The sequence below is a fragment of the Lipotes vexillifer genome, unplaced genomic scaffold (assembly GCF_000442215.2).
Source record: "Lipotes vexillifer unplaced genomic scaffold, Lipotes_vexillifer_v1.1 scaffold371, whole genome shotgun sequence".
NCBI lineage: Eukaryota > Metazoa > Chordata > Mammalia > Artiodactyla > Lipotidae > Lipotes > Lipotes vexillifer.
Genome location: NW_006786304.1, coordinates 3,893,694 through 3,909,614, shown reverse-complemented (window position 1 = coordinate 3,909,614; position 15,921 = coordinate 3,893,694). Strand labels below are relative to the sequence as shown.

Genomic DNA, 15,921 nt, shown 5'->3' with positions numbered 1-15,921 from the left:
GCTGCGGTCGGAACTGGACCGGGCTCCAGACCCCCCTCCCGCCCCAGGGCTCCAACGGCGGCGGGCAGCGCGGGCTCCCGCGCGGTGACCCTGGCGGACCCCCACGTGCCAGGTGGCTGGACGGGACCCAGGTTCCCCGCCCCCTCGGGCAACTCGCCCGGGCCTGTCCTGTGCCTCCCCGGGGCAGCAGAGGCTGCGGGCCGGGCACCTGACCTTGGCTGGGAACTGCGGCCTGGGCAGCGGAGCTGGGGAACTTCCCTGCCCACCCCCTTCTGGCCTTGCCGCCTTTCCCTCCTTCTACTCCCTCTGCTAACTGAGAAAAGGAAACTTTGTGTCTGCGGGTAGCTGGTGGTGGTGGGAACACAGCACAGCGCAGAACAAACGCAGGAGACACACGCACGCGTATAGCATCCATAGGCACGCAGAGAAACACAGGCAGATACAGATCTGCAGTCACACATAGATTGAAGACTTGGTCCTCCTTACATCCTATCACCCAGACATTGTGGGTGTGCGTGTCTCTGTTGCCGTGTGTGTGAATCTGTGTATGTTGTATAGCTCTGTGTGTTGTGTATCTCTCCGTGTTTGTGTGTCTGCGTCTCTTGTGTTTGTCTGTGTACTTGTACGTGCCTTTGTGTGCGTGCATGTGTGTGTATCTGCCTGTGTTCCCACCACCACCACACTGGGAAAGGGGAGGCAATCCACCCCCAGACACTCAAAAACACACGAACTCACCCACGGAATTACACATGCTCACATGGCTACGTACACACCCGGAAGTGCTCATAAGTACATAAATGTATCCACATAAATTCATCCACTCATTCAACAAACATTTATGGAGAACCTACTGTGTGCCAGGCCATCTTAGGCCCCAGGGGCGATACAGGAGGGGGCAAAACAGACAGAAACCCCTACCCTCCTGGGCTGACATGCTAGTGGGGTCAACACACAGTGAACAGGATACACAGGACTGTGTAAAGGATGCTGTGATGAGAAGAATCAAAGAGAAAGTAAAGCAGGGAAGAGGCTAGTTGTGGAGGGGAGGTTCCAATTTTCAACAAGGTGGTTGGGGACAGAGGCGACTGGAAGGTAGAATCTGAGTAACAAATGTGAAGGTGGGCAGGAGGGAGCCACGTGGATGTCTGTGGGAATGCTGTTCCAAGCAGAGGGAATGGAAGTGCAGACTTCCCGAGGTGGGAGCATGCATAGTACCTTCTAGAAACATCAGGAGGCCAGTGGAGCTAGAGTGAGTGAGTGCGGGGGAGAGGGTTTGGTAGTAGCCAAGCTTGTCAATGAGCAAACACCTCTACGTTTCCACACCCCCATGAGGGCCTGTTTCTTAAGTGTGTATCTATTAGATGTGTATGCCTCGAGACAGGTGTCTGTGTGGCTCAGTGTGATTGTGTCTATTCTTGTGTGTATATATGAGTGTGTGTACGTCTGTGTGTTTATGTGTGTCTAGGTATGAGTATGTGCGTTTCTTTTTTTTTTTTTGATTACCTTGTTTTTTTTTTAAATTAATTTATTGTTTATTTATTTATTTTTGGCTGCGTTGGTTCTTCATTGTTGCGCGCAGGCTTTCTCTAGTTGCAGCGAGCAGGGGCTACTCTTCGATGCGGTGAGCGGGCTTCTCACTGCGGTGGCTTCTCTTGTTGCAGAGCACAGGCTCTAGGTGCGCAGGCTTCAGTAGTTATGGCATGCAGGCTTTAGTAGTTGTGGCTCGCGGGCTCTAGAGCACAGGCTCAGTAAATGTGGCGCCCGAGCTTAGTTGCTCTGCGGCATGTAGGATCTTCCCGGACCAGGGATGGAACCCGTGTTCCCTGTGTTGGCAGGCAGATTCTTAACCACTGCGCCACCAGGGAAGTCCCCGAGTATGTGCGTTTCTGTATGTGAGTGTGTGTTTCTGTGTGCGTCTGTGTGTATAACTGTGTGTGCTGGTGCGTGCGTCTGGTGTGTCTATGTGTGAGTATGAGTGCTTCTGTGTGTCTGTATATCTGTGTATGTATGTGTATCTCTGTGCATAAGCGTGTGTGTGAGTGTGTGTCCCTGTGTGTGTCTATGTATGTGGTTCTGAGTGTATGTGTCTGTGTGTGTACGTGTGCATGTGTCTCTATCTGTGTGGGTGTCTGTGGGGTGGGTTGTTAGCTGGCCTTGTGTTTGGGGATGGAGCCTGTGTTCCCAATGCATTATCTCCCTTTCCCACAATCTCCCTTCAAGCAGGTGCCCCTGGGTGCTAGACTGACCCTGTCAGGTAGGGCGTGGTGGAAGGGATGCTCAGCGTGGCCCGGGAGCCCCTCCTTCCCCTTTCTGACTGAACCCTTCCCTCATATGACTCCCCAGGCCTGAACAAGACTGCTTCTTTCTCCTGTGAAGCCCATAACGCCAAGGGGGTCACCACATCCCGCATGGCCACCATTACAGGTGACAGGAGAGGGAGCTGGAGAGCTGGGTGTCAGAGGGTGGGGGGTTGGGGTCAAAGGTCAGAGCTGGGGTTAAGGGCAGGGTGGGGAGCTTTGGGCAAGGGGTCAGCTCCTCCCCTCCTCTGTCCACAGTGCTCCCCCAGCGGCCCTGCAACCTCCACTTGGTTTCCAGCCAGCCGACGGAGCTGGAGGTGGCTTGGACCCCAGGCCTGAGCGGCATTTATCCCCTCACCCACTGCACGCTGCAGGTGAGACCTCAGGCTTTCCTCACCTCCGTCTCAGCCCTCCTTCCATCCACAGCCACAGGCCCTCATCCTCTCCCTGGGAAACCAGCCCTTCCCACCCATTCGTGTGTTGAGAAGCAGTAGGGCCTTGGGTTAAGCCAGATGTCCTGGCTTCAAATCCTGACTCCACCAGCTGCTGGCCGCATGAGCTTGGGCAGGTGACACAACCTCCCTGGGTCTCAGTTCTCTCATCTATAAAATGGGCATAATGGTGGTACCTACCTGATAGACTGGCTGTGGGGATTCAATGAGTGAATGCAATTAGCAAACTTAAAATAGTATCTGGACCTTTGGAAATGTGTAATAAACTATTGGCTGCTTTTGGGAATTCCCTGGTGGTCCAGCGGTTAGGACTCTGTGCTTTCACTGCCGAGGGTGTGGGTTTAACCCCTGGTTGGGGAACTAAGATCCGGCAAGCCATGTGGCACTGCCAAAAAAAAAAAACCACTATTGGCTGTTTTCATTTTTTCAGTGTCAGTGATATTGACTCTAGCTGGAATGGGAACCCTGAGACAGCAGAGCCGAGTCATCACTGGGTACCCACAGCCCTGTATTCTCCCGTCCCAGCCCTGACCACCCTGGGTTGTCACTGTCTGGGGGTGAGTCTGTCTCCCCCTGGACTGTGAGCTCTGGGAGGGCAGGGCTGGCCTGGTTTAGCCACCACTGGGTCCCTATTATTTATTGCCCAGCACAGGGCCAGACATCAACTAGGGAATGTTTCCTGGAAGAATACCTAACAATTGAGATGAGCTAGACCCAGCCTTCGGCACCGAAGTTGTTCCTACTCTAGAATAAGAAAAACAAAGCAACACACATCTCTGAATATGAGATCCAGTTCTGGCCTGAAGTTCTCTGAGATTTGAGAGTTTAAGTGAGGGTGGGACAGTGTCTGTGATGGGAGGTGACAATAATGGAAAATGACCAACTTTTATTGAATGTCACCTATGTGCTGCGCCTTGCGTTACAGCTATTCACACAGCCCCTCAAGTGTTTGTGAAGTAGGGTCTATGGATAGACCCATTTTCCAGATGAAGAAACTAAGGCTCAGGGTAGTTAAGCAACTTGCCCAAAGTCACAGACAGGAAGTGGCAGATATGGGATTCGAGCCCTTGTCTCGTCAAACCCAAAGGGCACTCCTGACCTCCTACAGACCATTTAGAGCCGGTGCTTGATTAAACGGGACCTGCCTTTCTTATAAGAAAGACCCTGGCCCTGGAGACAACCTCACATTCACTTGCCATTTTAACCCCAGAAAGTAGTGGCTGTTCATCTTCCCATTTGCAAGATAAGAAACTGAGGCGCAGACAGGGGAAGTGACCTGCCTTCCCCAATGGCTAAAAAGGATAAAACCATTTCAATCCCAGAGGCCAGGCTGATTTGGGAAGACCTCAAATGCCAGGTCAGGCACCAACTGTACCCACAACCCACATCCATCCAGTGTCCCCAAGAAAGCAGAAGTGTGCCCTCTTCCCTCTCCAGGTCTCACTTCCTGCTGTGCATGGGCTAAGTGTTCAAGTGCGAGGTCACAGCCGTCCCAGGGAAAAGAGAAGTGGAGTGGGCAGGGGGAGCCTGACTGTCTGCACCCACGTCCCCTTTGTCCCAGAAGAGGTTCCCTTTCTGGTCAGTCACTGTGGGTCAGAGATCAGGCATGGAGACCTACTCCCCACCATCCTGCTACCCACCATCTGCTCATTTCCTCCCCAGGCCTTGCAGTGCTGTTGTCTCCCCACATGGGGGCTGTGTGACTTTGGGCAAGCTGCTGAATCTGGGCCTCTGTTACCTCATCTGTAAAATGGGAATGATAAAAGAAATTGACCCCATAGGGTGGTGGTAAGAAGGCAATTTGCTCATCCAGGAATGTGCTTGGCAAGGTGCTTGGGACACAGCTGGCACTCAAAAAATGTTAGCTGTTGACAGGATGTGCAAGCCAGTTCACGTGCATCATTTCATTAAACCTCGCACCTTGACAGGGAGGGACTCTTGGAAGCCCATTTTCCAGAGACAGGAACCGAGACCCAGGGAGGTTAAGACGCTCACTCTAAATCACACAGCAAATAATATCCAAGCCAAGATTTGGACCCAAAGGAATCTGGCTTTAGAGCCTTAAGCAGTAAACTTCCCAACACACTGGGTGGTGTGGTTACATCGCCTGATTGCTCCCCAGGGTGAAGGCAGCACCCCTGAGCTGTGTGGCTGTGGGTTGTGTGGCTGTGGTGGGTTGTGGTTCTGTGGGGAAGGACTGTACAGACGTCTTCCCCAGCCGTGGCCCCTGCCATCCTGATTGTGCCACTCCTGGCGACCAGGTGGGTGTAGCAGCCTGTGCCGCTGTGCAGGGTGTACAGAGTTTGACACTCGTGGCCAGACAACCTCACACACACAAAATAATAATGACAAACTCTCGACATGCACAAACACTCTTCTACACACTTACGAGAGTCAATTCAGTTAACCCTGCGAAGTAGGGAAACACTGTTATGATCCCATTTTACAGATGAGGAAACTGAGGCGCAGAGCTAGGGAGTGGGAGAGGCTAGATTTGAATACCAGATGCAGTATCCGTGCTCTTCAGCACTAAGCTGCATTGCCTCTCTGAACAGAAGTATTATTACTATTACTGATGCTCTTAAATGGACATTCTTGTTGTCAGTAGGGCAAAGGTTTTGAAGACAGGATGGGGTTCAGGTCCCAACTTCATCAGTGACAAGCTGGTGTCCTTGGGCCAGTGATTCCATCTCTCTGAGTCTCAGTGTCCTCATCCGTATAATGGGCACAAACACAGCACGTACTTACAACACAAAGCTGAGGTGAGAATCAAGTGAGTTCAGATTTGTAAAAGCCTTTTCTTATTTATTTATTTATTTATTTATTTATTTATTTGGTTACACCGGGTGTTAGTTGTGGCTCGCCGGCTCCTTAATTGTGGCATGCGAACTCTTAGTTGCGGCATGCATGTGGGATCTAGTTCCCTGACCAGGGATCGAATCCAGGCCCCCTGCATTGGGAGCGTGGAGTCTTAACCACTGTGCCACCAGGGAAGTCCCAAGGCTTTTCTTTTTTAAAATTAAAGTATAGGGCTTCCCTGGTGGCGCAGTGGTTGAGAGTCCGCCTGCCGATGCAGGGGATACGGGTTCGTGTCCCGGTCTGGGGGGATCCCGCATGCCGTGGAGCGGCTGGGCCCGTGAGCCATGGCCGCTGGGCCTGCTCGTCCGGAGCCTGTGCTCCGCTTTTAGAAGCAGAAAAAAAAAAAAAAAAAAAAAAAAAATTAAAGTATAACACACATAATGTGCATAATCTGTGGTGTACACCTAGATTGTTTAACCTATGTGACCTCCCTCTGAATCAAGATGCAGACACTTCTCAGCTCCCTTGAAAGCTCCCTCAGCCCCCAGAGATGCCCACTCTTCTGACTTTTTTTTTTTGGCTGAGCTGCTCGGCTTGCAGGATCTTAGTTCTCTCACCAGGGATTGAACCCGGGCCCACGGCAGTGAAAGTACGGAATCCTAACCATTGGACCAGCAGGGAATTCCCTCTTCTGACTTCTATTGTGGGACATTGCTTTTGCCTGTGGTTGAATGTCATTGTCATTATCGTTGATGCTGACCACCTGCCATGCACTGTGCAACTGTCCTACATTGAATCTTTAAGCATCCCTGGAAGGCATTTGCTCCTCTAAGCCCCCATCTTCCAGATGAGGAAACTGAGGCTCAGAGAGGGAAAGTCTTGTCGGAAGTGGCATTTGCAAGTGATGGCAAAGCCACATTGTGCAGCTGGGTGGTCTCCTCACTTTGCAAACTCAGGTGCCCATGTTGCACTGACATGGAGTTGTGACACACACACACATCCTTGCAAAACTGTGTCGTCACAGCAGGATCACCACCACTGAGAGTTGTGTGAGCACCTCCAGTGATTGCGTGGCCACCCTGTCCTCACGCGTCCCTCTCTCCCCAGGCTGTGCTGTCAGACGATGGGGTGGGCACCTGGCTGGGAGAGCCAGACCCCCCAGAGGAACCCCTCACCTTACAAGCATCTGTTCCGCCTCACCAACTGCGGCTGGGCAACCTCCATCCTCACACCCCTTACCACATCCGGGTGGCGTGTGTCAGTAGCCAGGGCCCCTCACCCTGGACCCACTGGCTTCCTGTGGAGACACCGGAGGGAGGTAAGAAGGGGCTGGTGGCCAGGAGACGTCACTCACTGCCCCACTGACCCTTGCGTACATCAGTATGATCCCCGGCATCTCCTTTCGCCCATTTAACCATGTGGCTTCAATCTCCTTCCTGCCTGGTCCCCGACTCCTCAGCATGGCACACTGGCATCTCTCCCCCGTGCTTCTGCTCATGGGAGGCCTGCACGAGTTGCCCACGTGCACGCCCTCTGTACTCTGCCCCTACTTCCTGGGAACAGGGGTGGGGGTCAGGAAGAGGTGGGGATGCCAGCTTCCCCTCTTCCCTGTCCTCCAGTGCCCCTGGGCCCTCCTGAGAACGTTAGCGCCATGCGGAATGGGAGCCAGGCCCTCGTGCATTGGCAGGAACCAAGGGCACCCCTGCAGGGCACCCTATTAGGGTACCGACTGGCCTATCGAGGTCAGGATACCCCCGAGGTGGGTGCTGCTGGCTAGGTTGGGGCGGAGTGGCTGCGAAGGAGGGAGGAGTGGTGGGGAGAAGACGACAGGGCAGACATGGACAGTTGAGCAGGTTGGGTAGGACGCCATCACACTGTGCCGGGAGGGCACATTGTGGGACGGTTAAAGGGGCCCAGGAAAGGGTTAGGGATGGCCATTTATGAATCACGTACAAAGCGTTTCAGTAGACCTATATTTACCAGGACAGTTTTACAGCAGACAGTGGCATAACATCTTGAGGAAGGGGTGCCTCTTCCTAATTGGCACAAAGGTACTCTCTGAGCAAGCAGCCCCCTGGGGAGGAGAGATGGGGTGGGAGAGAAGGTGGGGAGTTAGAAGGGGATGGAGCGATGAGGGTGAAAAGATGAGAATTCAGTTCTTCAACAAAAGTACTGTGTTCCACACATCATGCTAGGACTTGAAGACGTGGGAGTGAATGAGACAAAGTCCCAGTCCTGGTGGAGCTGTTATTTTAGTGGGTGTAGAGATGGAGAATGGAAAGGAGAGGACGGGATGGGGGATGAGACATGAAGGGTAGGAAGAGGTAGGGGATGAGGGACTGCAGATGAGGAGAGAGGAGAGGGCTTTCAGAAAGATGGGGAGTTGAGGCTGAGGGTGAAGGCTTAAGCGTTAGGGGCTGGAGCTCTACTCTGATGCCACGTCTGCACGTCCTAGGTGCTAATGGACGTAGGGCTAAGGCGAGAAGTGACCTTGGAGCTGCGGGGAGACAGGTCTGTGCCCAACCTGACGGTGTGCGTGGCAGCCTACACCGCCGCTGGGGATGGACCCTGGAGTGTCCCTGTGCCCCTGGTACTCTGGCGCCCAGGTAACTCCAAAGCCGTGCTCAGCCCCCTTCAACCTGCCCACAGGGACCTCGTCTCTCCCAGATGCCCATGACTTGCTTGCTGTACCTTTGAGCATTACCCCAGTCTAGGCTCTGTTCCTACCTGGAACCTTACTGAGAGCCTCACTCCCTCACCTGTGTCTCACCAGTCTTGCCCTCTCTGAGCATGTCCTCCCTGTGTCCTTTCTCCTCACAGGACAAGGACAGCCAATCCACCAGCTGGGTGAGGACTTTCGCATCTGCCTCTTCTCTCTCCCTTCCCTCATTGCCCAGTGAGGACCCCATCACCACACATACTCTTTGCACATCCCTTTCATATTTCTCAAATTCATCACTCTAATCCCCTACTTCTTGGGTTTGTGTGGTCCTTGATGGAGGTGGCTGGAATGACCCAGTGCATTGTAGCATACTCAGTGAATGGTGGATGGATGGATGGATGGATGGAATGGTGGATCAGTGAATGTGTCGATGGATGAATGAATGAATTGGTGGGTGGGTGGTGGATGGATGGATGGATGGATGGGTAGTTGGGTAGATGAATCAATTAGTAGGTGGGTGGGTGGATGGATTGATAAATGAACAGACAGGTGAGTTATCCCCCTCATATCCATCCTTCTCAAATATTTCTCCAACAATACTCAAACATTCCTCCTACACCCATTGTACCTTCCTAGCACTATGACAGCCCCTCCTGTAACTCAGCCCACAATCCTTACATGCCTTCCTGCATTTCTTTGCATACCTTTCCACACTAATCCCACCCTCCTTTCGCGTTCATCCCATTATAACCCTTCATTCCTCACACGTGCCTCCCAAACCCAATGCACACCCACACTTCTCATTCACACACTCTGCATACTTTTTACACACTCACCATACCTCCAACATTGCAAGCACTGTAAAACTTTCAGTCCACACAATCCCACATTCTGCAGCTCTCCTTGCACACTCATTCGACACTCCTTACGCATTATTCCCTCACCCCAAGCCGATCCTAACCCATGCCCGCTTTCTGCACACACCCACACCAAACTCCTGGTACACTCAGCACATACCCATCCTCCATTCATTACACACTCACTCCCACCTTTTTTTTTTTTTTTTTTTTTTTTTTCTTGCGTTATGCGGGCCTCTCCCTGTTGTGGCCTCTCCCATTTGCGGAGCACAGGCTCCGGACGCGCAGGCTCAGTGGCCATGGCTCACGGGCCCAGCCGCTCCGCGGCATGTGGGATCTTCCCGAAACGGGGCACGAACCCGCGTCTCCTGCATCGGCAGGCGGACTCTCAAGCACTGCGCCACCAGGGAAGCCCTCACTCCCACCTTTTTGCACAGCCTTTCCATTCATGCCGTGCTTCTCATCTTCCCTTCCCATGTCCTTTGCGCACTTGTTGCACACTCCCCTCACACCAAAGTTACATCCTTACGAATACTGCTCCTCCTTGTATCTAAAACTCCTTGAATACTCCCTGAATCCTCACATATCCCAGTTCCTCCAGTACTTATCTGACACTCTTTACACACTCCTTTGCACACTATGCCCCTTTATACATTTATTTTACTCTCATCCCTTGCTTTACGAAAACCCCTCCAGGGAATTCCCTGGCGGTCCAGTGGTTAAGACTCGGCGCTTTCACTCCCAAGGGCCTGGGTTCGATCCTTGGTCGGGAAACTAAGATCTCAGAAGGCTCAGGGTGGCCAAAAATAAAAATAAAAATAAAACCCGTCCATAGCCATCACACACTCCTCCTCAAAAATATTCCTTGGCCATTGGTCCCTGGAGCCTCAAACTCCTTGCATATTCATTGCACATGCCTCATGCACCTGTCCTACACTGTATGCGTTCTCTCCCTACTCATCTGTTTTCCACACCCAAGCCCCCCCTCCTTGCACGATCATCACACATATCACACACCCATACACCACTTGAGACTTCCTCACAACCATCCCGTGCTCACTTTACATTGCACAGCCCACCTTGCAACAGGCCTCTCACTCCCATCCCACACTCCTTCCACGCACATCACACAATCCCCCAGGGCCCATCCCATTCTTTTTGTTAATATCTATTTATTTATTATTATTTATTTTTTTATCTTGGCCGTGCCAGGTCTTAGTTGCCGCATGCGGGATCTTTAGTTGAGGCGTGTGGGCTTTTTAGTTGCAGCACGTGGACTCTCTTAGTTGTGGCATGCATGTGGGATCTAGTTCCCTGACCAGGGATCGAACCCGGGCACCCTGCATTGGGAGCGTGGAGTCTTATCCACTGCGCCACCAGGGAAGTCCCTATCCATCCCACTCTTAACTTACCGTAGTCATCCTATAAGTTTCACACTCTTCCTTTAACATCCACTCCTATCTATCGTATCCACTGCATGCCCTGTCCAGCCCAGCCCAGTCTCCCCAGATAGGGGAACGCACCTGTCACATGCCTCATCAAATATATCCACACCTGCCTCCTTTCAACATCACCCCCTTGGGGCTCAGGGAGCTGGAACCAAGACCTCAACCATGACCTGTCCTGCGTACCCCCTGACAGTGAGTGAACCCCCAGTCCCTGCCTTCTCATGGCCCTGGTGGTATGTACTGCTGGGAGCAGTGGTGGCTGCTGCCTGTGTCCTCATCCTGGCCCTGTTCCTCGTCCACCGGCGGAAGAAAGAGACCCGCTATGGGTGAGTTGGAGCCACATGGGTCGGAAGGCCAACATGGACTGGGATGGAGGGGCCGGACGTGGGGAGACCATGAGGAGGCTGGTGCAAGAGGAGAGGTTACCAAGAATCAGAATGAGGGCAAGTCTCTGGGGAGTGAATGGAAGGCAGAAGGTAGCCGTCCAAGACATGCTCAGCAAACACTGGAGGAAAGGGCGGGCAGGCCTGGGGGTGGGGATGGCGCTCGCTTTCACTGTTGGTGGAAGGAGGGGGTTCCACATTGTTCTGCCCTGCCCTCATCTCCTCTCTATTCCCCCCAGAGAGGTGTTCGAACCAACAATGGAGAGGGGCGAGCTGGTGGTCAGGTACCGCGTTCGCAAGTCCTACAGCCGTCGGACCACTGAAGCCACCTGTAAGTGAACCCCATGCCTCCCTGCCTGGGTTTGGGATAAGAAGTATAGAGCTTTGGGCCTGCTGGGCTTCTGCAGATGCATGAACCAAAAGTTTCTGAAGGCCTTGGAATACTAGGATGTTGGAACCACAGACCCTAAGAGCAACAGAATTGTGGAACCACACACAACCTTAGAATAATTGAATCTTAGACATAGTAAATCTTAGAAAGACCAAGCTTAGAGCCATAGGATCTTAGAACAATGTAATAATGATGATAATGATAGAGATGATGATGATGACAATGAAGATGCTGCTGATGAGATGATTATGATGCTGATGATAACAGCCAACCCTAGCACCTCCTCTGTGACAGGTGCTGTTCTACGTGCTCTACACATGTCCCTTAATTTAATCCTCACAACAACCCAATGAGTTAGGTACGTTATCCTCCCGCCCCACTTCAAACATGAGAAGGCTGCAGCATAGAGAGGTTAAGTAACTTGCTGGAGGCCACACAGCTTGTAAGCTGGAGAGTTGGGATTCAAACCCAGGCAGTTTTGCTCTCAAGTCCATCCTCTTACCTGCCTCTTGGAATTAAAGAATGTGAGAGAGGTAGAATAGATCTTGGCCTAAAGAATTATAATCCAGGGCTATAGACCCTTAGGATCTTAAAAATCATAGAATCTTAGAACTATAGACACTCAGAGGATTGTAGCGTTATGGAGGGTCCCAGCTAAGGAGGGACCTCAGAGGCCATCCAGTCCAATCTCTTAATCTCTCCATTTGGGGAAACAGATCCAGAAAGAAAAGGGACAGAGTTAGGTATCTTCCTAGCACACAGTGAGAAGACTGCCAGGGCCCCAGGGAGACACCGGAAGGGGCTGGGAAAGACATTTATTGAAAAGGAGAAGGAAGAGGAAGTGACGGGGTCACAGCAATCTAATGGAATAACGTGCAGCAGCAGTTCTCGAAGTGTGACCTGAGTCCCCGCGAGTCCCCGAGACCTTCGCAGGAGGTCCACGAGGTCAAAATTATTTTCATATTAACACCAAGACATCTTTTGCCCTTTGGCACTCTCATTCTCTCGCAAGCACTCCACGGAGTTTTCCAGAGGCTTCCTAATATGTGATGATGTCATCGTTCTGTTGATTGATTGAACATGTGCTTATGTATCCTTGTGTTTTGGAAATCTACCCGTGGGACTTCCCTGGCAGTGGCGGTCCAGTGGTTAAGACTCCGTGCTTCCACTGCAGGGGGCGCGGGTTTGATTCCTGGACGGGGAACTAAGATCCTGTATGCTGTGCCACGAGGCCAAAAAAAAAAAAAAAAGAGAAAAAGAAAATCTTCCCGTTTTCATTTTGAACGCAATAAATACTGGTGTATAGATGACCCACATAAAAGAAAGCTCTTTTCAGGCCTCAGTAATTTTAAGAATGTGAAGGGGTCCTGAGGCCAATAAGTTGGAAAACGATTGCTACACAGCAGTGAAAATAATAAATCTGACTACACACGACAACTACATTACAATGATCTCATAGACATTGTGTTGAGTGAAAGAAGCCAGACACAAAAGAGAACATATTATGTGATTCCATGTTTATAACATCCCAAAACAGAAAAGACTAATCTGGGGTAGGAAAAGTCAGGGAAGTGGACTCCCCTGAGAGGGCAGGTCATGGTCTGTTCTTGACCTGAGTGCTAGTTACACTGTTGTGTTCGGTTTGTGAAAATCCACTGAGCTGCTCACTTATGATTTTTGCAGTTTATACTTCAATAAACAGTTAAGAAATATTTTTAACAACTGGTACGGCAGGACGCTAACCAATCAGGGTGCCCACTAGTGCAAGATTATGTGCCAGGCTCTAACCCTTTAGTTGCTGCTCTGGGGGAAGATTCAGGGGGTTTAGAGGAGAAGCTAGGGTGGGGCTGGGGGGTGCTCTGGGCATTAGCTAATTTTGAATGAATGCAGAAGTGTTTCAGCATTTTAACAATGGGTATACAGGCATACCTCAGAGATATGGTGGGGTTGATTCCAGACCACACGATAAAGCAACTGACGCAATAAAGTGAGTCACACGCATTTTGGGGTTTCCCAGTGCATATAAAAGTAATGTTTACACTATACTACAGTCTACTAAGTGTGCAATAGCATTATATCTTTAAAAACAATGTACATACCTTAATTTTAAATTGCTTTATTCCTGAAAAATGCCAACCACCATCTGAGCCTTCAGTGAATTGTAGTAGCAACATCAAAGATCACTGATCACAGGTCATCATAACAAATATAAAAATAATGAAAAGTTTTGAAATATTGCCAGAATTACCAAAATGTGACACGGAGACACGAAGCAAGCAAATGCTATTGGGAAAATGGCGCCGATAGACTCGCTCGACACAAGGTTGCCACGGGTCTTCAATGTGTAAAAAACACAATATCTGCAAAGTGCAATAAAGCAAAGCGCAATAAAATGAGCACGCCTGTATCCCTATTGGCGAGTGTCGTCTGGATGTCAGCCCTGCTCCATGGCTCTGTCTACCCCTACCTCCCATGCAGTGAACAGCCTGGGCATCAGTGAAGAGCTGAAGGAGAGGCTGCGCGATGTGATGGTGGACCGGCATAAGGTGGCCCTGGGGAAGACCCTGGGAGAAGGTGAGTCCCCCCATAACACACACACACACACACACACACACACCTCCCTGAACCATGAAGTCCTCCCCACCCCCGCCCAACCACAGGAAATGCAGTCCCTACAGCGCCCCCCTGAGGTCAGCATCTCTTTCTGGTCCCCCACAGGAGAGTTTGGAGCTGTGATGGAAGGCCAGCTCAACCAGGATGACTCCATCCTCAAGGTGGCTGTGAAGACGATGAAGAGTGAGTCTGTACATGCATGTGCACACGTGTGGGATCCCCATCCCTTAATCTCACGTCCCTTCCCTGTTCCCCTAAGGAAGCTGAAGAACAGGAAAGGTAACAGCAATTTAGCCCAACCACAGAACCTCAGTGTTTCCGGACAGGAAATGGAGTCCCTGCCAGGTCCTTCAACAGAGGGAACTTAATACAGGGAGATTACTACAAAGGTGTAGGGGAAACTGAAGGAACAGCTGGGAGCAGTGAGACAATTAGCAGTAGCATTATGTCACTTCCACCCCCAGGCCTGAAGGACAGAGGCAGGAAGTGGTGTTACCAGAGCCCACAGCCAGAGCTCCCTGATGGGATTTAGGAATCACAGGGTTAGGGGCTACCTTGTGGGAGCTCGAAACACAAAAGAGACACAGCCACCACCAAGGCAATACTGGAAGCAGAAAGAGAGAGGATGAAATGCCCTGACTTCTCCCCTCCACTCGCCCACCTGTCAATCTCCCATCAGTGCTTCCCATTGGCAGACTCCAACGGGAAACAGCAGGAAAGGGAGCCTGGGAAATGTAGTTTTCAAAGGGCCCGGCCCCCTGTGATGCATAGCAGAGCAGGGGAAGGTCGAGAGTGAGGCACACCTGGCTTCATCATTTACTCGCTGTGTGATCTCAGGTTAGTGACTATCCCTCTCCGAGCCTCCCATTCCTCATCTGGAGAAAAGGATCATAACGTCCCTACCTCCTAGGGTGTTGTGTGGCAAAGCACTTAATGCTGGGGTTGGCACATTGAACTCACAATTAATGTGGACTAAAACCATATTACTTACATCATCAGAGAGGGTGGGAGCCAGTCCAGGTTCACACAGCACAGGAAGTCCAGGGCCAAGTCCTTTCCACATAGGGATGAAGCTTAGAGGGTCAGGCCGGAGGTAAGGGAGAAATGATCCTTTCAAAGTCACAGTGGCTAAAAGCCTGGGTTATGGAGTTATAACTCATTCCCTCATTCATTACTGAGTGCCTCTTGCATACCAGATTATGTTCCTGACCTGGGTTTGAATCCCAGCTGTGTGACGCTGAGCAAGTCACTTAGCCTCTATGAGCCAGTGTCCTGAGTTGCAAAACAGGGACAATGGTAGGGATCCCAGGGCTGCTGCGACTGTGCTGGAAAGCAGCCTAGCACAGAGCTGCACATGGACCCCGGAGCCAGACTGCCTGTGTTTGAGCTCTGTCTAGTCCTCTTGCTAGCTGTGTGTGCCCTTAAGCAGGTTTCTTCACCATTCTGTGCCTTGGTCTCCCCCCATCTTTTTTTTTTTTTTAATTAATTTATTTTTATTTTATTTATTTTTAGCTGCGTTGGGTCTTCGTTGCTGCACGCGGGCTTTCTCTAGTTGTGGCGAGCGGGGACTACTCTTCGTAGCAGTGCTCAGGCTTCTCATTGCGGTGGCTTCTCTTGTGGCGGAGCATGGGCTCTAGGCACACGGGCTTCAGTAGTTGTGGCACGCGGACTCAGTAGTTGTGCCTCTCGGGCTCTAGAGTGAAGGCTCAGTAGTTGTGGTGCACGGCCCTAGTTGCTCCGCAGCAAGTGAGATCTTCCCGGACCAGGGCTCGAACCCACATCCCCTGCACTGGCAGGCAGATCCGCTGCGCCACCAGGGAAGCCCCTCCCCATCTTTAAAATGGGGAAAGTAGGGCTTCCCTGGTGGCGCAGTGGTTGAGGGTCCGCCTGCCGATGCAGGGGACACGGGTTCATGCCCCGGTCCGGGAAGAGCCCGCATGCCGCGGAGCGGCTGGGCCCGTGAGCCATGGCCGCTGAGCCTGCGCGTCCGGAGCCTGTGCTCCGCAGCAGGAGAGGCCA

At 51.6% G+C, this 15,921-nt stretch overlaps 1 protein-coding gene across 2 annotated transcripts in view; it reads left to right on the top strand.

Moving 5' to 3' along the window:
- The window catches only part of AXL (AXL receptor tyrosine kinase), a 30,298-nt gene that overhangs the window by 5,575 nt on the left and 8,802 nt on the right, over positions 1 to 15,921 (top strand). The window contains exons 5-14 of one of the 2 annotated variants that reach the window (XM_007458627.1): positions 2,344 to 2,424; positions 2,556 to 2,671; positions 6,656 to 6,866; positions 7,168 to 7,307; positions 8,004 to 8,154; positions 8,369 to 8,395; positions 10,709 to 10,841; positions 11,138 to 11,229; positions 13,768 to 13,863; positions 14,008 to 14,085. In XM_007458627.1, coding sequence (XP_007458689.1) covers positions 2,344 to 2,424; positions 2,556 to 2,671; positions 6,656 to 6,866; positions 7,168 to 7,307; positions 8,004 to 8,154; positions 8,369 to 8,395; positions 10,709 to 10,841; positions 11,138 to 11,229; positions 13,768 to 13,863; positions 14,008 to 14,085 — 1,125 coding nt within the window. The remainder of the gene's footprint in view (positions 1 to 2,343; positions 2,425 to 2,555; positions 2,672 to 6,655; positions 6,867 to 7,167; positions 7,308 to 8,003; positions 8,155 to 8,368; positions 8,396 to 10,708; positions 10,842 to 11,137; positions 11,230 to 13,767; positions 13,864 to 14,007; positions 14,086 to 15,921) is intronic. The other variant, XM_007458628.1, reaches the window with a different exon arrangement.